Genomic DNA, 27,756 nt, shown 5'->3' with positions numbered 1-27,756 from the left:
ACTCTACTAATCCACAAATTACATCAGATCCAATAAACTTTGTTAAGACTCCTGGGATGGCTTCTAATAACATGAACAAGACTGATACTGCCTGTCCTAAAATAATCATGTGGATGCCGCGCCACCCCCCCTCCCCACCCCCGGAAATTACTGGATCACCAACTTGATGGCAGCTCTCGGTCTTAATCTAAAAAGCAATATGGCAAGTTAGGTAGCTGAAAGCGCAGGTACGAGCCAGGGGATACAGAAAGCTACATCAGTGTCAGAAACACACAAACTGGGAGACAAATGAAAACAGAAACAAAGTAAAAAAGAAGTCAAATAGTCCAAATCGAGAGTTTTTGTACCTGTGGAGACTCATATGTGATGGTTTTGGTCTCAGTTTGGACAATAGGGACTTCCTTGGTGGAGATTTCTGTCCTTTGGGAGGCATCAGAAATTGTTACCATCTCTGTTTTTACCACTGGTGGCTGAGGTGGAAAGGAAGGGAAAAATAAATTCTAGACGTAATGAAGTAAAAGTGTTTAATGGAGCCTTCAAAAATAATTGGAAAAAAATACCCAAACATGCACTCATGCACAAGAGTAAAGGTAAATAAAAGATACAAAAGAAAGACACTCTCCTTCAAATATCATATGTCGATGTGTGTGTGCGTGTATATATATACATATGTATGTGTGTATACATATGTATGTATGTACGTATGTATATGAAGAATATGCTAACATAATGGCTCCCTAAATTATGGTACACTTCAAGTTACTACGGTCCCAATTACACATCAAACGTGGTGTGATATGTATACTTTAGCTCTGGCGCAAGTTACGATAAAACGGAAAAGAAAACAAAATGGAATGAACTATGTGAAGTGACCTGTCTCAATTTCTACTGCGTCTTAAAGGACCACATGGTTTGTGGGAAGGCTGTCTTTTCTTGGCACATCGGCTACAGAGATGAAGCGTTCCTCCCTTCGCCCCAAAAGATTCTTATTGACAAAGAGATTCCACTTTTGGAAAGAATATCTTCAAGTATGATTTTTTCCAACTATGCTTGTCTGAAACTCACAGTGCTTCCTCTGCGTTACAGAAGTCAAGACATTATATCTGGAGTTATTCTACCAGCGTTGCATTAAGGCTCTGAACAATTAAAACATTAAAGAACAGGGTCATGGCCTGTCAACACTGTAGTCTGCTGAGCATGTATGTTTAATACAACACCAGACCATACTACTACCAAAGAACTACAGTTCTTTCTTTGAGAGAAAATCCCCAGACGTAATTATTTAAAGAACAAGAACAGTATATTAAATGCAGAAAATAATAGTGTTCGAAGACTCTTGAAATGTCTTCTCTGAAGTGAAACAGGAGGTTGAAAAGTAACATAGTAAAAATCCAATTAATTATTTTAAAACAAAGTCACTTCACTATTCTCCAGCCCATCAAAGAGAGCAAATATGGATAATGCCTACACCGTGGGCATTTAATTTTAGAATCGAGAACGTCTCGTGGAGGCAAACCCTCCCTCACTGGAACTTGGACTCTCAATTCAGACACTGAACCTCATGACCAAAATGTAATCTACCAGGAGTGTGGGAAGTTCTCTTTCTTGAAGAGAAAACGTTAAAGACTCCTCTCCAATGTGGATAATCCACAAAACAGATGATCAACTTGCAAATCATCCAGAATTGAGGACAGGACAGAAGGAGGAGAGGGCCCTCTTATCGAACGGACTAGCCTCTGGCTGCCCACAAGGAAGGGAAATGCTCTTCACCGATCCACACCATCCCCGGAATCTAAAACCGGCAATCACAGTGGTATCCGAGAAACGTTTTCATCACCGCCGGATGCTAAACTCAGAGCACCATGGTAATCTGAACCAGCTGCCATTGCTAAAACTCTAAAGGTGAAGGGAGAATGAGCCAGAAGGTCAGACCCAACCACGACAACAGCCGCGCACACACTCACACCGACCGTTTGCAACGACACGTATACAGTTTTCTCAGTGAACCAAGGAAAAAGGCATTTAGCACGAGGAAGCAGGGCAACTGAAGACAAACAGTTGAAAACATCCGAAACACACAAAGAAAACTTTAAACGTGGGATGAGAAGGGGGCGGGGGGGAAATGGTGTGGCTGCTGGAGGCAAGTTTTACTCTGTCGGGTGGGTGGATCCAGGTGCAGCAAAGAGGCCAGAAGCCACGAACCGAGCTGGCAGAGGATCTACCAAGCAGTGCTTTCCCCCGTGCTCCCAGGAGAGACAAAGCCCGGAATCTCGCCGAAAAAGCCGGAGGAGGAGGAGGAGGAGGAGTGGGAGGGCAGCAGAGGGAGGAAGGCAGGTGGTCTCCACCTGAGAAACAGCTCTAGAGTTTAGCTCCCGCTCGGGGTCTCCCATTTACCTCTGAACAACAAATAATTTGTGGCAAAACATCAATGTCAACATGAGACACCTCTCCGTTAACTTTATGTTGCTCGTCCTCTGTTTCTTCGCTCAGGTCTTGCTTAACAGCGCCTTCGTTTACACTCTTCTCTGCAGATAGCTTTGGGGCACCTACATTCTCCCGGATCACTGTCTCCACTGCGCTTACACTGGCACCTGCTTGTCTGACTGGGCTGGCTTCTGGCACTGGGTCCTCCCTCTCTACTACCTTGGCGGCTCGGCCGGCTTCCTCCTCCACCTCTTCGTCATACTCCTCCTGCTCCTCCCTTATGGTGCCCTGGGTCACACGGCGGTGGGGCCGGTACTCGCCCACGTCTTCGTCCTCCTCGCTCTCGCTGCCGCTGCTGCTCTCAGAAGACAGGGAGGTGGAGTCTTTCTGCGTCAAGGGCTCCACCTTACGGGTGTCCCCAGGACCACTCCCAGGTGATAGCTCTTTACCGTTCATTTCTTCCGGGATTACTCTTTCGTCTTTCCCAACCTCTGCCTGCTGCTTCTCCTCCACTACATTCAGAGTCTCATGTGAACTCTGTACGGGGAAAAAGAAAACGGATGAGGGGAAACAAAAATACATGAATAAATTAAAAAAAAAAAAAAAAGACGACGGAAACCAGAATTAACTGATGGTAGGCTCATGGCATGGAGAGAAACAAAGATGGTTATGATGGCTGACTGAAAGGGAAGCGGGGAGAGCGTGAGGGGAAGCGGGAACGTCGGGCAATGGTGTTAACATGGAAAAGGGGAGAACCTTAACAGCATCACTGGCTCCAGTGCAAGGCCCTTCTGACTCGGGAGCGGGTTTCTGCGAAACAAAAAGCAACCGAGGACACAAATCAATACAGTTTTACACCTCAACACCCACCAAAACAAACAGCTGACACGGCGAAGGCAGGACAGCGAGACTTGACATCAAAAACCTTTGCTCAAGGTCACACGAAGGACAATCCGGACAAATGCAAAAAGCGTACGAAAGGAAACGGAAACACGGAATTGCCAGCATCCTCCCAAAGAAATAAACCGCTTTTGGTTCTGGTTCTACCTGTAAGCTAGAGGGGAAAATGGAACTGTACCAAAGCTTGCTGATTATTTTAAAGTTGAAATTGTAAAACTTAAACAGTTTTGATTTTAATCAGACTAGGAAGCCTGGCCTGAAACTCGGATTGCTCAATTCATATAGCATTAATGAGATGGCACCTTAGTTTTTTGCTGGCTCATTTAAAAAACAGCTATAATTGGCAAAATTATAGTGGGTCTCACATAGCTATTAACATAAAAATGTTGTTGTTTCAGAAATGGTTATTAACCATTTTAACAAAAAGGGATAGTTTAACATTAGGATGGAAGTCAATGATGGTTCCGAGTGTTTTCTTAGAATTCAGCTCCTCCAACTAGCATCTTTGGAAACTGAAATGAACCAAGTTTGTTGTTGGAGAGATATTTATTCCTGTCCCCTGCAGACATCTATTTCTTGGGAGTAAATTTACTCTAATTAAGTAGCACAGCACCTAAATGTTTAATAAATAGCTGTTGACCAAATACATTAGTAATATAAACTTCCAGAATCACCAGTGTAGAAACTCTGACAAAGGAGTTTTCAAAGCTTACAATTTTCCTTATACTTATTTTAAAAGGGGGGGGGGTTACTTTACATGGACAAAAATGAAGCCTAGCCAACTTTTTAACATTCAGGTGACATTATAGCCTGTGTGTGATCTAACTCAAAAATAATTCTGCTGGAGATAGCAGCCCTACTTATTTGAAGAGATCTCCACACTGAATGGAGGGCAGTATGCCTCTGAACCCTCTGGGCAGACACAAGCCTCGTTCCGAAGCTCCCAAGACACTACTTGGGTTGGAGCTGTTTCCTAAACAGACAGCAGCATCCCACATTTAGCTGCACCAGTGACATGGGGCAACCGTGAGCAAAGGGCACACTTCTGACAGCACCTGTCAAGATGTACTCTCTCTCTGTGATCTGTGCAGTTATTCCTAGATGCATAGTAAGGGCATGTTTTCACCGCCCCAAATTAATACCATGTAAAAATTATGTGACTGACAGACAAGAAAGATCTCCTTTCAGTTTTATGGAAAACCCAGAGGCTTCAGATATTAAACTGGAACTCTCTGAAACGCTTTTGATAACTAACATTTAACTGTGACTATAAACTTCTTTATCAATAAAGATACCCAGTGATCAGAACATCTTGAAAGCAGACATTCCACTGTTATGATTCCAGGTCAGTAAATTATTTATCATCTAACCCCAGACAGCCAGATGGGTTCTGCCCAAGTTCAGGGAATCTCAGGGTCATTCCATAAATGAAAATAATCACTTCACAGAGAATGGCAGGCATTTCGTATTTGCCGACATGAGCAGAATGTTAAAAGTCATCAGCCATCCGAAGATGCCTGAAAGACATTTGGGCTTTGAAAACCTTTCTGCAGAACATACATAGCTTCTACTAGGTTGAGGGTTTTCTTTTACAAAACAACTCAGACTCTGGACCTTAGTGGTTTTAAAGGATTCTCTGAATTTAGGCAGAGTTTGGGGGGTGGCGGGGAACCAAAAGCCGCAGGAGAAACATCCAATCTGTGTAGTTTTCCCTCATGTCCAAATTCAGTCATTGTTTCTTGAATGTTTCTCCCAGGAAGAGTTAATTTTACCAATGAAAGCACCGGAGAGAGGGGCTCCTAAGTATTCAAAAAAATAAAAATCACTTTTCATATGTGGCTTTCGAAAACAGGGGAAACAAAGTAAAATGCACCTCTGGCAACTGTGAGAAGGGCGAGGAAGAAAGCTTTTCAGAAGGCGCATTAGAGTTCACAACAGTGCCCTCTGCTGTCCAAGTGGTGGCTGAGGTGAAGGTGGCTTTCATGCTACCAGAAAAGCCCTTTTCACTAAACAAAATTGACATTATCTCCTCTTCTAGGCTCTAGAGAGGTCAGAAAAGGAAGAGCAAAGAATTAACAATAAGTCAGAACAGACAGCAGTGACCTATTGAAAGAAAGGAAAGGTTACACAAGGAAGAATCACAGAACAGCACAAACTGAAAGAAAGGCGAGGATTCTGCAAGATTCGAGCAGGCATCTTTGGCATTTGCCTAAATGCCAGCTTTCCACTCTGCTTGAGATTCCGATAGCTCTAACCTACGGGAACCAGCTAAAATGCCTTGGTTTACACTGAAGCTTTATTTACAAACTGAACATAACCAACCCACCCACATATCTAACACTATTTCATATATTCCTGAAGTAGCTCCGCAGCATCAGCCTCTTTCTGCACAGAATGGTCTCCTCAGTGGCCGCTACTCTTGCAATGCCAATTCCTGTGGAAGAGCTTGAGTGACCCCACCCTCCTGCCTCTAATGCCCTTCCCTAGGCACACTGGGTTCTACTAATGTCACCTCTGTGAGGTCCGCTTGATATTCCATATCTTGTATATGACCTTCCCTGTCTATTCCAGCTCCTCCAGGCCTCTCCCTTCTGCGCACCACGTGAATTGTCTGTACGACAAGTGCTCTGACAGCAACCCACAGAAATCCCTCAGACACGCTAAATACGCCATGGAGTGGAGAAACAGTGCTTTGCTTTGTTCAATGAGAACCAGGTAAAGAAAAAAGTTTTCAACAGGAAGACAAACTCAGAGGCAGACATTCAAGTGACGTGAAAATCAGCTTTCCCTGAAAAAACCATGAAGGCACATTTAAGGCTCACATTTCTGGTCCTTAAACAGTAGTCTCTAACCTGCGTGGGGGCACACCAGGAAAGCCTGGCACTGTCCCAGGTACCTGTAATGCCAACAGTAAAGAGTCGCCAGAAAGCGAATGTCAAAATTGTGTTACGAATGCTTTTGTAAAAACCTGAGTGCTCAGAGAGCTTAAAGATGGATGGATGGATGGATGGATGGCATGTGAGATGCCCCTTGAAGCAGTACACTGAGAAGGATGAGGAGTAGGGACAATGAGATGAGGTGGATGAGGTGCAGAAGCATTTGCAATATTCAGAAGAGAAAAATCATCTTCTGGGTTAATTCAGCTTAACTACAATCTCCATAATTACACGATCCCTCGGGGTTAGGTGGGTAGAGAGCGTCCTTCCCAGTAAGAGAGCACTGGGGAGTTCAAGTAAGTGTCGTGCATTTAATTATTCAATAAAATATCTTCATAAGTACCTTAAAACTACGGTCTATGGAATACCTACTGGACTCATGAGAATATTTTATACAAGTGTATCACTCTTACAGAAGAGGATATGTAATCATTATTTACGAAATGCAAATGGATTACATTAAGTGATTTGGTTTCCAGCTTTTTCCCCAAATCATATGCACATTGAAGTCAACATTTTGAAAGTTTGTTGTATTTATTTTTAGACAAGAACTACTATTATTTTTATTTTAACCTCTAAAACCCAGATTGTAGACATTTAGAAAATTTGGTCAAATTAGGCTCATATGCATAACTTTTTATTTCACACTCATTAAGGATTATAATTTAAAGATAATCAAGAAACTCTACAAAATCAGTAGCAAAATGAAGATGTAGCAAAGACAAATTAAACAGATATTCTGTTAAAAGTCCAAACACTCTAGTACACTTAACTCCTCACACACTTTCAACTAATGGCAGTGCAATGTTATTGGGGGGGGTATGGGGGTTACAGTGCAAGTGGCCAATAAATGTTGGGTGGATGGATGGATGGATGGATGACTGCAGTTAACAACCATTCACATACATGTCAAATAATCTATTTTCCTGCATGAGCTGGAGAGGAAAAGAACAAGAAAAAAGGAACTTCAAGTATAAATAAACCAGTTGGGAGTGTAACAGGGTCAATCCCAGATTTAAATTTCATGTAAGATCATTTTAATCTAAGTTCTACAACAGTTAGTGAAAGAATGATTTCTATTGTACAATACTAAACCATGACCGCCAGGAAAATGGTATAATTTTAAACATCTTCACCAAAGTTCCAACATTTCCTACTGCAAAAAGTACAACGAACATCATTTTAAGTCGACCAGATGGTGCCATCTGACTCGCTTCTGGAGGATAAATTTTCAAAACTACGTAATATTTCAAAGCATATGATATTAAAGTCATTTTACACGAAGAGTCAGACAGGCTTTGGATTTCAGGCTAACCTTTACAGTATATAAATATGCCACTTGGTTTAGCTTTATGACATTATCTTTCTCATTGGCAGTGCTCTGGAAAGATCTCATCTCCGCTACACCTCCAATTCCTTCAGGGCAAGGCTTCATCTTCCACTTATTTCGCCTCCTCCCAGTGTTATGTCCTGATGAAGGCTACGGTCTACCATTTAACAAAATCAGACTTTGTGGAACAAGAACACTTTTTCCTTATCACTGATTTCTTCTTTCCTTCACACCCGTCTATGACCCCATTTTTCATCCGGCACCAGAGAACTCTCTGTCCCACAAGTGGGACTAGCCCAGATCTCTCCAGTGGTTTCCCATCTGGAAGCATGGTCTTTAAGATCCAGAGTGGACCTTCTGACCTCTGACTTTCCCTAAGCCCTCAGCATGTGGCTTTTCAGTTCTTTAAACTAGTTCCTGTCTTGGTGCTATTGCATTTGCACTTCTTTACACATGAAAAATCTTCTTATGTCTGTCCCCTTCTCATCATTAAGGTCTCTTAAGGCCTCAACTCAAGTGCCATCTCTTCCTGGGCCCAATAGCAAAGCACCCTTCCTGATCACCTTCTAACATGACACTGTATTTCATCTTCTTTACACTTACATCTCAGTAACCTAAAATTTCTAATTCCTGGTTAACATATCTGCTCTCTCCCCCACTGGACTCTAAGCATGACAGTCCCAGCATATAACGGGCTGGCCAGCCAGCTAGCTAAGCAAAATTAGCAGAAATAGAAGATTAAGAATGTAAAAACAATGGAAAGCTAGCTTCCTTAGTAATATCAGATTATTTCATATATGAAGGGAGCACAGAGATCAGAGGGGCTGCTATGATACACCAAATCTTTTCTCCCGTTAAAAATCTTAAAAATGAAAATCCACAAGGTTTCCAAATGTCATTAGTAAAACAGTAACCTACTTCACACGTAATGTGTGCAGCGTGCACAAGCATTGTGCTAACGGTGCATTTTCACGTGAGATCATGCTTTCCCAACTGTCAGCCACATACATGAGAATCAGGGAGGGGTCATTTACCACCTAAATCGGTTGATATGTCTGCCTTTTAAATGGTGGAATTTCCAAATAAAGTACTTCTGCAATACAGTGTTTCTCCCTAGGGACCCCCTGTTTCTCTGCATGGAAATTAAATTTTCTGAATGCTTGAAAAACTTTTTCAAAAAAATTTTAGGTCGATACATAAGAAAAAAAGGAGTATCCTATGGCCGTGGACAGAAGTACGAGGAAAGGGGGCAAAGCAAGCATAGATCCAAGGATGCAAGGTGAACACCTTGTCCGCCTCCTGGACTTTTTCTTCAACTGTCCGTGTTGCCGCCATCTGATGCTGCTCCTTCACGGATAAAATATCCTTGAAAAGATGGTCTCCTTTGCTCTATTGTTTTAAACAATAGACATAATCAACAGATAAGACAAGTACATTACATCTATAGCAACACAAACATAAAACAACCATATGGCTCCACAACACAAGCCAGATGAAGCGGCACATGACAGGGGACAGATCCTGTGGGTGTCATCAGCCACGGTGTCTCCAGAAAACACAACACTCTAGAGCTGACTGCTGACATGGGGACATTAATAGCTTCAGGATATCTGAAGTAAGAATTTAAGTTGTATACAACTTCGTAAGACTCTGGTGTTTTCAATCTTCATGTTGTCCTAAGTTGTTTTTTCAGTTCAGCAATGGTTTTTGCTTCTGTTCTTGTAGAACTAAGTTTCCCGTCACGGTCACAAACTTAGAAATTTAAAGCAACTAACAGCTTTGCCTTCTTAAGGAAAAGTGAATAAAAATAGCATGAGACTAACTCAAAGGCACACACACACTGGGTGAAATTCAAGCCAGACTAGATAGATGATGGACTTAAGGAGAAGAGAGGGCTGTAAGGAAAAGGGGAAAGATGAAATTGTCAGGTAACACCTTTATACAGTTTTTAAAACAGCACATTTAAAATAGTATCATCAGCATTTCCTCAAATATGATACATGAGTCCACGAAAGTTTTTGGTTGATAACAGATTCTGGAGCATTAGAAAACAAGAGATGTAGATAAAAATGTATGGAGAAATAGATTGAGAATATACAATAAAGGCTATATTTATATTGGTGGTGGGAAGAAATAAACTAGGGCAAGAAAAAGAATGAGTGTGGAGAGACGTTACGGTTGAAAATCCTTTTGAAATACTAGTCTACATTTCATTACTAAGAAGTTTCAGTACTAAATCGCATAACATTTTGCAAATTTTCTACAGAGCTCATCAGCTTTCAGAGCTAAGTTTAACTCTTTATCCTCACAGTAATTACCTTGCAAAGTTCTAAACATGATCAATATTCCTGCATCCCTTTAATGATTATTATTTAGTTAACTCTCTTATTTCATAACAGAAAAGCTTAATGCAACATAATGCCAGTTTCTAAGTCACCCGATACAATTCATTACTATTAATTTACTTGAGCAAAACAGTGAAAGTATTCTGTAACTTACAAAAAAATTTTGAAAATCATACAATTTACTAAGAACTAAGTCAATAAGTATTACATTGTTAATGTTTAGTATTTAAAAAAATTGTTAGCAATTACATTTAAAAAAAAGAAGAAGAACATTTTCTAACTTCCCAAGAATCAACATAGTATATTAGCAACCTGAGTTTTACTGAAGAGCTGGAATGAGACATATAGCCAACAAAGAGCTAGTGACATACCCCTTGTGTCTGTAGGGACAGAGGTGTGATACGTCGTTTTTCCCATTCATTAGGGCGCGGCTCAGGTGTAGATTCCATAAAATTGCGCTTGAGTTCACTAATGCTAGCTTGGTGTCTCAGTATGTCCTCCTGGGCCTTATCGAGGTCCTAGCAATATGTAACGTAATAAAGGGCAGAAATCCAAAAAAAAAAAAACCCAGCAGGACAAAAATAAAAAACCAAAAAAATAAGACAGAGCAAACTTATTATTTAAAAAAAAAAAAAAAAAACACAGTAAAGCAAGAAAAATGCCCAGTCTCAAAAGCCATATTATCACCTATGAATTTAAGGAGGTCATCAAACTTGGAAAATAAAGCCAATGTGTAATTTTTTTATGGTTCACATTTTAAAAGGTTGTAATTTCCTCTCTGTTTAGAATTTTTAAAGAAATAACTATTTATATTATTAGAAGGAAGTCACAGAACTACTGGTACTCAAAAAGACTAATAACCTTCTTTCTAAAAGTTGGACTTAAAATGCAGCCTCTGACTTTGTTCCTGCAAATTTACCTTTCTCATGAAGGCTATCTATCACTACAGCTGCATTCTATGAACACAGTAAATCAAGTAAAAAACAGAGAAAGGTACTCAGAAGCACATTTGGCCTGATGGGAAAGCCAAACCAAGATCATCAAAATAAAAAAAGAGAGAGAGAGAGAAAGAGAACACCAAGGGTTGACTTTTTCCAGGAAATTCCAGCAATGGCTTTTAACCCTTAAGGAACAGAAATAATGGCTTCCAAAGGCTGCTTCTGTTCAGCCTCTCTATAAAAGAGTGAACATCACATACTGGTTTCGTGTGCTTGCCAAGCACAATCATGAGGCCCAGTCACCCCGCATCCCAAATAGTCCTAATTCAGAAAAAGATGCGAGAAGAACTACCAGGTCAATTTGCACTGGAGGAGGCCCTGACGAGTGGTATTGGTGGGAAGTTTTAGTTTGGCCCTGATAAACTGTATTTGTGGGAACAAAAAGTCACCAGCATCCAGGAAACAGTTTTACGTGAATTTTAAATGTTTTCTTACATTTCAAAATCATGGGGCCGCCGTGGATTATATAGCTTTCACCCCACTCCCAGAGGAAGAGGTCATGCATCTGATAAAATTAGATATTCCACATTCATGCACAAGCATCACAGCTCATCTATGAGCTTCTGTAGCCATTTGCAAAATCTCGCGATAATCTAACACTCTTTGCATGGCATGGGAAAATGACTGTGGCTTGAGATCAGGCACATTTCTTGCATTTGTTCAAAGCAATGTTATATATTACACTTTAGAGCATTTTAGTAAGTTATGCAAAATACATTTCCAGAAGTTATCAAAGCTGCCAAAAGCAACCAGATTAGTCAGATTACTGAGAATTGCAGTTCTCCAACCGAATACGTCGCCATTTAACTACCATAAAATAAGAAGGGGAAAAACAGAAACACGTTCTCGTGTGACACGGGGAATATACTTTACATATCTAATTGGTTGGCTAGGTTTTCTTTTTTGGTCCCCCCCTCCTTTCTTTCCCACTCTGTTTTTAATCAAAATAACCCATTAACATATTTTTCAAGTGTAATACTTTAAGTGGACCACATTCCTCATTGCATGGATTTTAGCAACTCCCCCACTCCCCAAAACTGTGAACACAGCTTTAAAGCCACTTACTGCCAGATCAACACATATCTGTTCTGGTGAACGTATATTAAGGATGGGCTGTTATTTCGGATTCTATACCCTGGAGATAACCCATTAGGAGAGAACAGATTTACCTGTAGAACTTCAGTAAGAGTAAGAGATTAAAATTTTACTCATGTGATTACGCAGAACTTTTTTTCCCAGTTGTCACTTTGAGAACTTCTAGTAGATATACTCCTACCTAAGCCACTTATTTAAAGGAACAAAATCGGACTGGTAACATGCACGCCCGAGTTGAAGTGTCCCCCATGCATTTCATGCACCGTGCTTAGAGAGAGTTGCCAGCCAGCCTGTGCGTGACCTCCCGTCCACAGCAGCCTGGCAGCCATCAGGACAGAGTTGTTTGCTTAAATTATACAAACCTCCAACATTAAATTGCTATGTCTGACATAAATATTATCCCCTTCTACTCTCAAGGAATTTTTCTGTGAAATTAAATCACACACAGGGGGGGGAAAAGGCAAGTAAACATAAGTGTATCAGTCGACAAGCACCAAACAATGACCCAGCGTTGGCTAGTCCAAGACATTAAACTAAAAGTGGAATAAAAAAAATCTTAAGAACCTAAAGCCACAACAAGCANCAGGTGGTTAAGATGGAGGGAATAAATATCCACCTCCTCCAGCTGTGTCTCCTCTTCTTTCATCTTCGCCTGAAAGTCATGCAGCAAATGGCCGGGGGAGTGGGGAGGGGGAGGTGGCAGTAGTGGAAACTCTATGTTGAGGCAAAGAAGCTGTATTGGAACTGAAATGGTGAACCAGCATTACCAACCTTTACTGCTTGGCCCTCAGAAGATGAGGAACATTAAGCCACCTTGGTCTTTCACAACGTTCTTGCACAAATGGTGGAAGTAATCCTTGGCAAAGGTGGAATGGACAATNCCTCTTCTTTCATCTTCGCCTGAAAGTCATGCAGCAAATGGCCGGGGGAGTGGGGAGGGGGAGGTGGCAGTAGTGGAAACTCTATGTTGAGGCAAAGAAGCTGTATTGGAACTGAAATGGTGAACCAGCATTACCAACCTTTACTGCTTGGCCCTCAGAAGATGCGGAACATTAAGCCACCTTGGTCTTTCTTCACCTACGTTCTTGCACAAATGGTGGAAGTAATCCTTGGCAAAGGTGGAATGGACAATGGAAGCTTCACTCTATCTCAGTCCCTAGATTATGTGCTGCTTTTGAATGTTTTTACTCAGAAATGAAAATATGAGAGTGTAAAAATGGCATAATTCCAGCGGTCCTCATTGGAAAGGCCTAAAGCAACGAGTGATGAGGGCAAAGTAGGATGTAAAATTTGGTTTTCACTTTATATTGGGGACAAATATTCACCCTGTTATTGGGTTCTTTACCACAGATTTCTTTCCTTGGGAAGAAAACTGGTTTATTTTGCTACTTGCATGTTAAAGTTGTACTTAAAAATACTCATATTTTATAGCCATGTTTCTTTCTTAAAATTCTTTAAATAAGATTAGTTTTTAATGGTTGGACAATTGTCAGTCTCTAATGACCCAGAAGGAAAAAAAAAAGCTGTAAATTTAAACTAACTCATAGAGATTAAAAAGTACAGCATATGGAATCTAACTCATGGAGGAATATCGTCAATAATACTCAATGTCATATGGTGACAGATGGTGACTAAGTAATGTACAGAACTGTCACATCGTTATGTTATATACCTGAAACTAACGTAACACTGTATGTCAATTATACTTCAAAAGATTAAAAAAAAAAAAAAACAACAACACCCTAAATCCTGAGGACTACTGACTTTAAGGAATAGCAAGAAACGAAATAATGATTCGGAGACCAAAAGACAGTACTTTAACCCTTACATGTTAACTTGTAGCAGGACCATATGTATTCCTTTTCTTCCTAACTGGAATGATAGTGTCAAATCTGAGAGCTCAAAATGCTTTTTCTATTTTTCCAAACCATTCAAGTATTTTTGAGGTAAGCAGAGGATCTTTTTTATCAGAAGGGAAATATATAAGACAGAGCTCCCCAACAACCTATGTCATCTTTCAGTTCCTTGGTCAAAATTAAATTCTCTGCAATGCCAATCTGTGCCGTTCTTCAGGTAACCTTTAAGAACAGTGGTTTCTCCCACTATGCCTAATCATAGCATTACCTTTACAGTCTTCTTTAGGTGTGCCTACATCTTGTGATTTACTCTATGGACAGTGCCCCCAGGACATGAGACACTAAGTCATCAGAACCACATTTAGCAAAACAAAAACAGACTGCACATGTTCGTACCAACCTAGCGGTGCAGTGGTAGCCCTATATAGGGGTAAAAATCCTCAAACCAGACACCTAACTTTAAATAAAAGGACACTAGGAAGCCCAACCTTAAGGCTAATTGTCTAAATTTTCAAAAAGCTGTGTTTCATTCTTCATATGTATTTCTTAAAAAGAACATAGTATCTTCCTTACAAATACCCGACAGGTGACACTTTTGTAGAACTATGTTATTTCGAGTTAAAACGATGACAACAACAACAACAAACTACCTGAAATTCATCTGGTTCCCAAATGGTACAATAATAGGGAGACAGGGAATTTCTATGATTAGACCTATAAATGTCAGGAGTAAAAGTTACAGATGCATCCTCAAAAAGGCAAGAAGAACAAGCTTGGCTTTCTCACGAGAAATAACAATACTAAGGAGGTGTATTAAAACACATCAGTGACAGTTATGTCCACTGCGTCCTAAGTTTTACATCAAAACAGTTTCCATCCACTGATATCTCAAAAAACAAACAGACCCCATTATGGATTGCTAAAGGCAACCCAGGTTTCCTTCGTTTTTACGTTTAAAAAATATTTATAAAGACTTAGTATGGTCTAGGTATTTACAAAATCATCCTCTCTGTAACTTTGCTCTCAACTTAGAACGTGTGGACCTGGTCTATGGAAATCAATGGAGGGCATGTGCTTATTTACATGTATTTCTCATGCACTAAAACACTGTGTATGCAAAAATGTGCGGATCATACTATTTTGAGGGTAATCGGTGGTGAAATTTATGCACATGTTTACACTCTACATTAGGAAGGTAGAAGATGAAGTGTAGTTTCGTTGGCCCCACAAACTCAAGCTTATGTAGGAGTGCCGGCAAGTGCTTCCTCTTCCTCTGTTCTGTCATTCACGTCACAGTCATGAGAAACGGTAAAGGAAGTGGCTTTAGCCTCCAGATAGCAGAGGGACAGAGCCAGAGGAAGGGAAAAGGTGAGAGAAAAAGGCACTGACTGGGAAGTAGAGAGAAGTAGTCCAAAGATGAGGATGAGGGAAGGCAGAAATGAAGGGGAGGTGATAGGAATGTAGTGCTGGACATCAGTGGGGAGGAAGGAGACCCAGACTTTGGGGAGGCTGGGGAAAGCGAGATACCCATCTTCATCGAGAAGGGAAGGGAAGCTGGGTGGAAAGCATTTGCAGAAACTGAAGGAAAAGTAACCAAATTCAGAATCTTTGCGGTCAGCCTCTTTCAGAGGCTTCTCGTGGGTGGGAGGAGTGTCAGGCTGAGGAGGGGCTGCCGCAGGAGCCAAGACGGGATCGAGGGTGGGGACTTCGCAGCCCCCCTGCTCTGACGGTTCACCTGTAGAAGGGAGCTCTAAGCTGTCGAGTGTGACCCGGTCGGCCTCCCCAAAGGGGTCTTCCTCCGAGATGTCTGAAAGCAAGTCCATTTCAGGGACTGGCGATAGGTTTGGGGAAAGGGATGAAACACAGCGAATGAGTGGTGAAGGGGGGCATATGGAAACGGGCTGTTCTCGGGAGCAAACCCATGATGGAACGTGAAGTTACACAACGGATACGTTCAAGGGAGAAACAGGCAAGAGAGAAAGAGAAGAAGAAATGGGTAGTTAGTGAAAACCTGTACTCCGAATTAGAGGCTGTTATTAACACAGCACAGTTAGAACACGAATTACATGATCCACTTTTAAAGAGAAACACTGGACTACTTTTATCACATAAAATGTATAAGTATAGACTGATTTCATGATTATCCTCTGATTGGTTGCAAAGAGATCCAATGAAACTCAAATAACATTTCTTACTTTTAAATCTGGCTGACAAGCATTGGCAAAAAGACTAGCACACCTCGTCATTTGCTGAACATAAGCAGAATTTCCTCTGGAATTTAAAATAGCTTTTTAAAAATAACGACATGCATCAAATTAACTAGGCAAAATGGTACTGAGACTCTGAAATGCTGAGCTCTTTGGTTTCAGATATAGGCAGTCACTCTCTTGGGTGCCTCATTACCATAATTATAAAAGATTCCGACAACTTTTCATTAGTTGAAGGATGTTTTGTTGGTCAGGATTTCTGTTATTTTAACTGAATGATTTTCAACCAAGTAGTTTTTTTGGTATGACAGTCACAAGTACTTTAGCACAGGTATTCGGAGGACATGATGGCACATGTCCCTGAGGGGGTATTAGGGCCCACATGCCCCCCCACCCCTGAACCCTGCTCTAGTAGACAGATGGGTCAGTGCAGGAATTCCTGAGCCACTGGCAGCTACTTCATCTAGCGGGTTCTTTGTAGATTCATGTTGCAGGTCTTTAGCATTTTCAAAAGTTAAAATGTAGAAAACATAAATCTATAGCAGAATTTCCTTTTCGCGTTCACTTCGAATGTTATCTATAAGTAAGTTGCTTTGTGTAGACACAGAAGAGATATCTGATGAACCCAAAGCCTCTTCAAATCAACCTCTAAGTGACTTCACGTGCCCAAGGCAAAAAGGGATTATAAAATGGTGACAAATCTGAAAATGCAACAGAGGTTACTTCTCCACTCCCTACGGGGAGTGTGCCCCACAACACACCATTTTCCCATTCACTATTCACCAGTCACCCTTTGTTTGCTTAAGAATTTCTTCTTCATTAGAGATGAATGACAAATAACATTTTTCATAAAGACCATCTTTGTTCATTTGAGAAAATTCAAGTCAACATAATTAATATACTCAACACAGGTTATGCTTTAAAATTTATAAACAAATATAAATTTCAAATCACCACAGCTTTCATAATTTAGGGGTTTAACTAAATCGGATGACTGTGAAGAGAGTCACAAATATCGGGCCACTAAATTACTTGCTTGCATCAATATAAACGACGTTGAAATATTCTGCTTTGAACAACAATCAGAAAAAGGTTAGAGGCCCTGTTCAAACCAGCAGGAGCCTACAGCTATCTGAAAATTGGGAACTTGTATCAACAGAGAACACACACGGACTAATTTTAAATGATACCTAAGTTATGAAACAACCGTGAAACAGCCTCTAGTCTAAGTACACATTTTAAATCACATTTTCTACTAATTTACCATACCTTTCCTTCAACGAATTGCACATGTGGGGCTTTTGCTGGGCTCCTGAGGTCCTTTCTGCCGTCGCCATCCTGTACCATGGCGGTGCTGACAGCTCCGGGGCCATATGCTGAAACCTCCCCAGCAGGGCCAGGAAAATCCTTCATAAGACTCTGATCGACAACGCCAACTGGAGCTGGTAAAGAAAGATCATGAGGAATACTTAAGGACACGGACACGCTCAAATTTGGTGGAAACGCCCCCCTCTCACACAGATGAACAGGCGGCAGGTACACATTGAGCAAGGACAGGAACACTGCTTGAGCTCTGAAGATTCCAACATATCAAACTCATTTTTCAAGTTTTACCAAATTCTAAACACATTCTGAATTCTAAACCCATTAAACGACACCAGGCTCTCCAATCAGACTTTGGAAGGCTACAGAGTCTGAGCATAGAACTGGCCAGTAGGAGGAGCTCTAAGACCAGGTGAGACAGAGTTGGGCACCGTGTCCCAACCCCAAAGTGAGGAATATTTCAATTCTCTAGGGCCTCTTTGATCTTTTGTAGACTTATTTCTAAATCTATTTATTACAACAACTATCTAGAGATTAAAATGATTTGCTTCAAGTAAGTTTTCAGAATTCTTCTGTAAAGAACCTTTAAGCTGAAGATCATTCAAAATTGTGACAAGACAGCAGAAGCCGATTTTACAAATAAACTTCTACGTTTAGTAGTTTTCATTTTTCTAACCTGCCTCCTGAATGCCTCAATTTGAGCTACAATAAATCTAATCCATAGACACCCCCCTGTCTCAGCATACCTGGCCCTTGTGTCCTTCCTTCCTCCCTTCTGCACATGAGCAAGAACATACATTGGGCTGAAACTTCTGTCACGTGGCAGATCAACCCAAGATAACATCACATTTCAACAAATGCAAGTGAGGAGCAGCGACAAAGCCTCTATGCATCTGTAGCTTTTCCCTAAAACCCCACCGATGGAGGTTATTTCACCTGTATGAAAAGTACCTGACTGGCATGTGAGGTCTGCACTGGTTCTATGCCCCAAGGAAGGGCAGTAAAGCCCTCGAGGCTGCAAGCCCTTCCTTGCAGGGCAGGGATTGGGTGGAATCCACCATATTGAACTGGGGAGGCATCAAGCACCTATAATCTGTGTATTAAAAGAAACGTCTTGCCCCCCCCCCTCCACTTCGTGTGCTCTGTCCAAACCTTCTACCTTCCCCAGCCTTGCCTTTTTCACCAGGTACCATACTTATATTTGCACCCAGGTACCCAAGCCACAAACCCTGAAGTCTCTGCCTTTATTCCCTAAGACCATCAGGTCCAGCTGAATTTAAACGTGGTGAGTTCTCCCTCCTATTTTACTAACCAGGGCACTTTTAAGACTTTGACGGCCCTTACATACTCAGACCTTTGAAAGCCCACATTAAATATAATTATTTTCTTTTTTTGACTTCTGAGAAGATGTTAGTAATTTTCCCTCAGAAAATAGAGGACTATGAGTAACTCTTTTAACTTATGATTTCTAAGCACCCATTACACATACTCAGAAACTATGGCAAAATGGGAAGCTCTGACCTAGAAATGGTTTTAGATGTAATGATACAGAAATTTTAATGAGTATCAAACTTAAAGTTACATAATGAAGTTGGAAAAATATTTATTTCACATGCTTTTAAACTCATTAACTTTAGGGCACCTGGGTGGCTCAGATGGTTAAGCATCTGACTCATGATTTCAACTCAGGTCATGATCTCATGGTTCATGGGATAGAGCCTCGTGTCAGGTTCCATTTTGACAGCACGGAGCCTGCTTGGGATTCTGGCTCTCCACCCCCCACCCCCGCCATGCTCGCATATAGTGTCTCTCAAAATAAAAACATTAAAAAAATGAAAATTTATTAACTTCAGTATAGGGAGGGGAGGGGACGGGTTGTTTGCACTGTTTTTTGCATTTTGAAGCAAAGAACTCTTTAAGTCTTAAGCACTTGTAGAATCCTGGGAAGACTGTTGGCCCCAGGCACTGGGCTTATGGTGCCCAATGGCTAACTGGCGTCCTATCATCCAAGGCAAGCTCACCATTACTTTCACCTGGAGTATTCCTACCCAGTCTGCCTGCCTCCTCTCTGGTCCTATCAATCACTTTTGACATTGCACCAAGCGATTTTTCTAAAAAGGTGGGGGTGGGGGGAGAGAGTACCACCATGCACTTACATGCTTGAGTAAGTGCACATAAATGAAAGTATTTCACACACACACACACACACACACACACACACACACACACACCCTTCAGCAGCTCTAGAATAAAAACCATATTCTTCTCCATGGCATGTTCCCAGCCTATCTCTCCTCTCATTTACTAATGCTCTAATTAGCTTCTTTCTGTTTCTGGACTGTATTAAGCTCTCCCTAATCTCATAACCTTCAGGCCTGCTGTTCCCGCTACCTGGAATGCTTTATCTTCTGCTCTACTCCTGGGTAGCTCCTCCTCATCCTTCAAGTCTCAACCAAAATGGTTCTTCTCCAGATGGGCCCTTCTTCTCCCATGACTCAATCCAAGGTAGTATCACTGCTTATTATAATCTCCATTTTCAGGAAGTCATGGTCTCCCTCACTCTCAAATGCATCTTGGTTGTTCTCTTAAATGACTGACTTGTCTCCTTTTTGGTTTGATTCTTCCATCTCGGAATTACACTGTTCTAAAAAAGCTGTTCTAGATTGAGTTTCATTTTAATGTTTTAGGCTGTATATAATCACTGGACGATTTAATCTGTCACAACTTAAAATGAGAACTATTTATGTACCGAAACTAGTCTAGCCTGACTTAAAAACTAAATAGGAAAAAGAAAATATGACACATGTCAACAACATAAAAAGGTGTACTGGTGGGGCGTGGTGGCAAAAGAAAGCTCAGAACCAGGTTACAGCCTCGCTTTGCTCTGAGAGGGGAAGAGGAAGACCAAAAGCCCTAACCAAATGGCTCAGTGGATCCTCATGTATTGGCAGGAAAAGCCTCCTATTTTTCACAATAACACAATAATCCTTTTGATGACTTGCCCATCTGATGAATGACAGAGTCCAAAACACAAAAGGAAAAATAATGGATCACTGTGTGTGTTTGTTGCTCTTACTTGTAAAAATCATTGTTTTCAGATACAGACCTACTATAACCCTCTGCACTAACCGCTCACACAAGATGGTGGGCTTCCTTGAGCACAGTTTATAGATCTCAAAACAGTGGTTTACTGCTCTTTCTAAACTCTAAAATTTGCAATATAAGAGTTATAAAACCTCAACGTTTAAAACAAAGGCTGAAACAGACAGTATTCCAGAAAGAGGAATGACTGCTCTCAGGGCATTAACCAACACTGATTGTAGTTCTTACATAAATTCTCCATGGCAAGGAGCAAGGCTTGTGAAATATGTCCATGAGCAGGCACATTTTTCACACTTACCTCAAAAAAGTGTTCAGTTGTTGATGAGCTAAAAGATACACTGACAGCTACCACACATCAAAATTTCAATAAATTTAAATCCCTACATTTAGAAATATGGATATTTATTTGAACCACAGTTTATGACCCCCCTTGTGTATTTGTAGTCTTGAAACTATATGGGAGATTCTCCAGAATCAAGATTGAATGACTATATAGACAAATGCCCACCAACAAATCCTTGGAAGTATCTCTATATGTCTGCCGGGATCTGTTCTCCAAGTTTATTCTGGGAAAAGCAGATCAAGGCCAAGGGGTGTCAATCCACTTAGGAGAGAGCATTTTTAGAATCAGACCTATAAATTCCGAGAACCGATGGTTGCCAGAGAGAAGTGGGTCAGAGGATAGGAAAAAAGGGCCAAGGGGAGTGTGAGACACAGACAGGATTCTGGTTATAGAATGAATAAGGCACGGTGATAAAAGTACAGAATACAAAATACAGTCAATGATACTGTAATAGCTTTCTATAGTGATAGATGGTAGCTACGTTCATGGGGAATCCCTATATTATACACCTGAAACTGATGTAACATTGTTGTATCTACTTAAAAAAAAAACACCTTAAAAAAGTATATATATGAAAAAGCATTTTATCTATTAGCAGATCTGTTTCAACTCCTTAAACTAGAAGGAGTTCATATTTCAGAAAAATGTAATAACAAGCAAGAAAGGTTTTTGATGATCAACAGTAGTAAAATAAAAATTTAATATTACTATTTTTACATATGTTTTGAGATTAATCAACTAAAAAATGTTGGAAAACTACTTCTGGGAGAAAGTTACCCACCATCAATTACTCTCTTCTAGGCAGAAAGTAAAATGAAGTCCTTTATAAAATATTCTAACATTAAAGGAGTGCCTGGGTGGCTCAGTCATTTGAGTGTCTGGCTCTTGATTTCAGCTTGGGTCTTGATCTCATGGTTGGTGGGTTTGAGTATTGCATTAGGGCCTGCTTGGGATTCTGTCTCTTTCTCTGTCAGCTCTTTTACAGAAGACCTGCTATTAACCCAAAATTAGGGTAATAAAATACATATATGAAGAGAAGGAACGTCAGTTTATACGTAAAATATACAAAACTGTAAACATGTAGCTAGTAAGAATTCTAATAAAAAAAACTATACAAATTTATACATAACCCCCCCTTCACTGAAAGAACTAATGATTTTACTGTATTTCCTTTCTTTTTGTTAAAACACTACACTTAAACTAATCCTTGGAAGTTGTACATGGTTTCTCATATGCTAAGAGGTTTGGTAAGCTTTAGCAAGAGTTTTTAACTTATAAAATTAGAATGTTTTAAAGTTCTTTTGAATAAAGGTACATATGTTACCATAACAAAATCCTTGGAATTCCACTTTTGCCATTAATTAACAAGTTCATGAAATTAAGACACATAAAACACATCATAATTAAATCAGATCAATAACCACGTGTTTGTCCAACATCTTATCCATGAGAATCTTAATATTTGTGTGCACTGACAGTACAAAGAAAATTAGGTTCAGAATGACAGCCGGAAACCACTATAAAACTCTTCTTGTGAGTATAAGAAATACCATCTTATTTACTCAGAAAAAATAGCTATCCTTCAGGGACATTTCTGAGGACCTCATTAACTAGATCAACACTTTCTGATCCCACTGGATTAGCAAAGATTAATGGAATCCAAACTATCACAAATGTGTTTACCTCCATCTAGACTCCTGGAGACCCGTTTGCTAGAGGTACGCTCAAAGTGTGGCGCTGGCCTGTCAATGAGGGTGCTTGCCTGGCGGGTCTGGGCTTGGGTGCGGCCGCTGTAGCGGAATTTGGACCCCAGGGTCAGGAACTTGGCCTTTGGTGGCTGCTCTGGAGACACAAGTCTGTAGGGAGAAACAAAAGGAGACTTTATGAATTTTCTTTTTTAAAAAAATCTTAAAAGTTTACACTATCTCATTTTACTAAGATGACTCATCTACACAACAAAAGGCCACCTAAACTTTCTAATGAAAAAGAACATTATTTATAAACCCTCCTACATCCAAAGCTCTAGGACAGTGATTAAGATGACTAAACCCTCATTCATGTATTCATGAATAATATGTTTTCCTCAACCTGAGCAGAAGAGCAGCTGTTCTCAGTGTATATCAAAGGCTATTTATTTGCATTAGCTTAAATCATTTATATAAACACATATGTCTGAATTCTTGCTCCTAGCTATAAGTGCCAAGTAGCGATCCATTACCATTAGTAATTCTCAATATTTATGTCTATCTCTCCCAGGAAAGAACATCCAACTCAGGAATCCATTCCATCAAGTGACGCTTTCCCATGAAAAACACCACATGCAGTAGATCTGTAGAGATGACCTACATCCTTCTTTCGTAGCAGCGCCATTCCACTGCTTAAACCCTGGGTCTGTAAAGAATGAAGTCAAACTTTCTCGATGTCAAATATTCCCAGGCTCATACAAAAGTATGCTTTTAGTAAATAAGTCAATCTTGTCTGGACGACAACTGGAATGGTCTCACTTTCATGGTCTAATCAAGAGTTGGCAAAATGTCTTAATGAAAACAAAAACAAACCAAGAAAAAAAAAAGATAATCTTGGAGCTCTTGTAGCATTTATTAAATAGGAAGACTTTAGTTGACAATTCCAGAATATGAACTCCATAAAATTTTTTCTTTCATTCTCCAAAGAGTGGCTTCTTAAGTTTTTAAGATTTGTAAATACTTAAAAATACATTTCAAGTATTTTTAGAACTCCACTCAGATTTTTTTCTTTCTTTCTTTCTTTTTTTTTTTTTAAGAAATCATCTTCTGCATAAAAGCAACAAAGAGAGATTCAAGCACGGTAAAGCTGCTTATAATAACACAAGAGGTGATTCTCCATCAACACGGGATTCTCAGTGATATTAACCCAGAGAAACAATGTCTCAGAACTGAACTAAGGAAACAGTACACTCTGGCTGTCTTGGTGTTAATCTGTTTACATGAGGTAGCAGACGAGTTTCTTAAAAACTTCCATGTTCTGCCAATACATTTTCAAAGGAGACACCAATAATGCTGTTAAGAATACACTCTGATGATGGCCAGGGCCTCAAACTGTACTTTGGGAAAAAGCCTCAAAATTTATATTCATAAATTAGAAATCTGGAATACTAGAAACTTATACCAGAACTCTTATGTGTGCTCTATATTCTTTTTCTCTAACAATCGAGGAATTAAATATCTCGCATCCTGATCATGGATCCTAGAAGCAGGGTGAGAAATGTGGTCACCTGCCATGTAGTACCTCCCGATGAGCTATGGCAGGGTTTCCCTACCTAGCAATGCAGTTAAATAGGATCAAAGAACCCTCTGTAAGAAAGCAATGATCTACAGAAAAAAGGGTCACTGGCAAGCTCATCACTACAATAAAGAAATATTCATTCTTGAAAAACAAGGTGGCTAAATCACATCTTTATTTATCATCTATTCATGAAGTATAGTCTATAGTTAATGGAAGAGTAACCAGAGGAAAAAAGAAGTATTTTTAAATGTCTGAGAGAGCAAGAGAGCGAGAGCAAGAGAGACAGCATGAGCGGGGAGGATCAGATAGAGAGGGAGATACAGAATCTGAAACAGGCTCCAGGCTCTGAGCTAGCTGTCAGCACAGAGCCAGACGCAGGTTCGAACCCACGAACAGTGAGATCATGACCTGAGCCAAAGTCGGACGCTTAACCAACTGAGCCACCACCCAGCTGCCCCGAAAAAAGAAGTATTTGTAAAGAATACCTCAAAGGGGAAATATGCATTGGTGACCCAAAAGAAACTACCCAGCTCCCCCCAATTTTTAAACTAAAGACAACAAGTGTTGGCAAGGATGTAGAGAAACTGGGACCCTTGTGCACTGCTGGTGGGAATGCAAAATGGTGCAGAAGTTATGAAATATGATATGGAGGTTCCTCAAAACATAAAAATAGCATTACCACATGATCTAACAGTTCTGCTTCTGGGTATTTATCATAAATAACCTCAAATCAGGATCTCGAAGAGAAATTATTATTATAATATATTATTACCCCCATGTTCATTTCAGCAGTAGTCACAACAGCAAGATGTGGTAACAACGAAAACACCCACTGGCAGGTGAACAGATAAGGAAAATGTGGTATATATACACAGAGCGGAATGCTATTCAGCCTTACAAAAAAAAAAAAAAAAGAGAAAGGAAATTCTGCATGCAATAGGCAACAACATGGATGGGCCTTGAAGACATGATGGGTAAGTGAAAAAACCAGATACAGAAAGATAAGTACTATATGATTCTGCTTCTATGAGGTCCCCAGAACAGTCAAGTTCGTAGATTCAAAGACTGGAATGGTGGTTACCAGGAGCTGCAAGGAGAGCGAAATGGGGATGTACTGGTCACTAGGCATGAAGTCTCAGTGAAGATGAATGAGCTCCAGAGATGTACACAACACTGTGCCCACACTCAGTACTCTACTATACATGAACCATTGAAGAGGATGCTCTCATGTTATCTCAGCCAACGAAGTAGAATTATCCAAAAACAAAATAAAAGACAGGAGGTAAAGGGAAGAGTGAGGCTGGAGGCGTCTGGCGCCCATCTATAGGCTCACCAAGTAGATGACATCTCTCAACCAATCTTCCTGGAATGAGCAGCCTAGCACGAAGATTCACCGATCTCTCATTTCCAGTTCCAGTTACCTGCTCCCCACCCTCAGCAGAGGTGACATCCCTTTGAGCCTCGTGGTGCTTATCAGACACTGTTCATTAAATACCTCTCAAATTAAAATCAAATTTAAACTAGAGGCTAAAATGAGCAAATCAGAGGACTCTAGATGCTGGCGATCTAAATACTTCTAGATGCTGCTATGACCCAGCAATAGNAAAAAAAAAAAAATTTTTTTTTAACTAGAAACAGGATACCTGCTTGTGTGCATTATGAAAAATCATAAATGATATATAAAGAAAAAAATCTTCTTAAAGATTTCATTTTCCTCTTCTATAAAATTAATTGAACTCACCAAGAAAGAAGATCAAGAAAGTTCAGTCTTCAGGAAACAATTTTAAAGAAAATTAAGAAGAAAACTTTCATCAGTGTTTTCTATCTTTCTGGTTATTAGTTTATTTTCTACAACTTCACATGGATCTGTGCTAGGTCCCATATAGAGCAGATGCTCAATAAACAAAGACTAGATCACAAGACAGAATCTCACTGTCACCATTTCCTAGAGGGCACCTGAATTTAAGTAGCCAGAAAATCCAAAGACATTTTTCAGAATTCTCTTTCTTAGTATTAGTATTTCACAGACACAGCATTTAAGAACAACTTCTGAACTTTCTTATGCCAGGATATTGGAGGAGGAAAGCTGGGCTATACGTTCTAGAACTTTTGACACACTGAGAGAACCTCTGCTGATTATTTCAGTCTTAATTTCATAACATAAAACAATCCCACTGCTATAAACAGCACTTTGTAAGATGACATTGTTGGTTTTATTTTTTCCCAAGTTATGAAAGTGGGCTCTCATTTTATAGACTGTGGAGGCTGGCTGGATGGCTCAGTCAGTTAACCCATTCGACTTTGATTCAGGTCATAATCCCATGGTTTGTCAGTTGGAGGCCCGCATCGGGTTCTGTGCTGACAGATCGGAGCCTGGAGCCTGCTTTGGATTCTGTGTCTCCCTCTCTCTCTGCCCCTCCCTCCTCCCTCCCTCTCTCTCCAAAACAAACACTAAAAAAAATTTTTTTATACAGACTGGAATATGTAACCAGCTAAATACCTAAGTCCAGGTGAGGAGAATTCTATACAACCATTTTTCTTTCTTTTTCTTTCTTTCATAGTCTAATTTGTTTTTCTTTAAGGTAATAGATGATTGGTTGCCATTTCAATGCATATCAAGATAAATGTCCACTTATGCATTTTATAAAAAATACTTCAAGAAATAATCCAAGAAATCCAAGGCAAATATTTTAAAGACAGATACATATAACAATGTAAAATTAGGAAAGTCACTAACTAGAGTATTTTATATTTTATTTATTTCAACTTGAGATAAAATACTTCCTTGCCCAAGTCATACCCAAAGTATTAGCTTACAGATTAATTTTCTGATAACAAAGAAAATCCTTAAGTAATTAAGCTGCAATTAAATAGAAACAAATATCAAGACAAAAAATTATTAGCTTTTTCAAAAAGAATATTTTTGGTGATTTAAGTCAACGGTAATGCAAATAAATTTTCTACAAAAATGTAGGCCAAGCAACAAAATGTTTCAAGATCATTTAACAATTATTTCCTTTTTTTTTACTTTTTTTAATGTATATTTTTAAGAGAAGAGAGAGAGCCTGAGTGAAAGCAAGGAGACACAGAATCTGAAGCAAGCTGCAGGCTCTGAGCTGTTAGCAGAGCCTGATGTGGGGCTCGAACCCACAAGCTGCAAGATCATGACCTGAGCCAAAGTTGGACGCTCAAACAACTGAGCCACCCAGGTGCCCCTATTTCCTTTTGATATTATTTTTATTTACCACCTGAGACCCCACCTTCATAAAAATAACCTCAAAAGGGAAGGAAAAATAAGATACAAACAGAGTCACCATAAGAGACTCTTTTTTTTTTTTTAATGTTTTTTATTTATTTCTAGGAGAGAGAGAGAGAGAGACAGCATGAGCAGGGGAGGGTCAGAGAGAGAGGGAGTCACAGACTGAAACAGGCTCCAGGCTCTGAGCTGGCAGTCAGCACAGAGCCTGACGTGGGGCCCGAACCCACGAACTGCGAGATCATGACCTAAGCGAAAGTCGGACGCTTAACCGACTAAGCCACCCAGGTGCCCCAGGAGACTCTTAAACACAGAGAACAAGCTGAGGGTTGCTGTAGGGGTGTTGGGGGCAGGGGGGAGTGGGCTAAATAGGACAG

At 40.2% G+C, this 27,756-nt stretch overlaps 1 protein-coding gene across 12 annotated transcripts in view; it reads right to left on the bottom strand.

The window, feature by feature from the left end:
- The window catches only part of EPB41L2 (erythrocyte membrane protein band 4.1 like 2), a 164,433-nt gene that overhangs the window by 30,194 nt on the left and 106,483 nt on the right, over positions 1–27,756 (bottom strand). For 3 of the 12 annotated variants that reach the window (XR_013338066.1, XM_077775963.1, XM_077775962.1), the window contains exons 11-18: positions 22,543–22,715; positions 17,361–17,533; positions 12,391–12,453; positions 10,307–10,453; positions 8,878–8,979; positions 3,181–3,234; positions 2,395–2,961; positions 348–470 (exon numbers count right to left, since the gene is read on the bottom strand). Coding sequence is in view for 11 of the 12 variants with exons in the window: in XM_077775963.1 (XP_077632089.1) it covers positions 348–470; positions 2,395–2,961; positions 3,181–3,234; positions 8,878–8,979; positions 10,307–10,453; positions 12,391–12,453; positions 17,361–17,533; positions 22,543–22,715 (1,402 nt within the window). In the remaining variant the exon portion in view is untranslated. The remainder of the gene's footprint in view (positions 1–347; positions 471–2,394; positions 2,962–3,180; positions 3,235–8,877; positions 8,980–10,306; positions 10,454–12,390; positions 12,454–17,360; positions 17,534–22,542; positions 22,716–27,756) is intronic. The other 9 variants (XM_077775973.1, XM_077775971.1, XM_077775967.1 and 6 more) reach the window with 8 other exon arrangements.

This window comes from Crocuta crocuta, unplaced genomic scaffold (assembly GCF_008692635.1).
Source record: "Crocuta crocuta isolate KB4526 unplaced genomic scaffold, BGI_CrCroc_1.0 scaffold25, whole genome shotgun sequence".
Taxonomy (NCBI): domain Eukaryota; kingdom Metazoa; phylum Chordata; class Mammalia; order Carnivora; family Hyaenidae; genus Crocuta; species Crocuta crocuta.
This window is presented reverse-complemented; position numbering and strand designations above follow the sequence as displayed.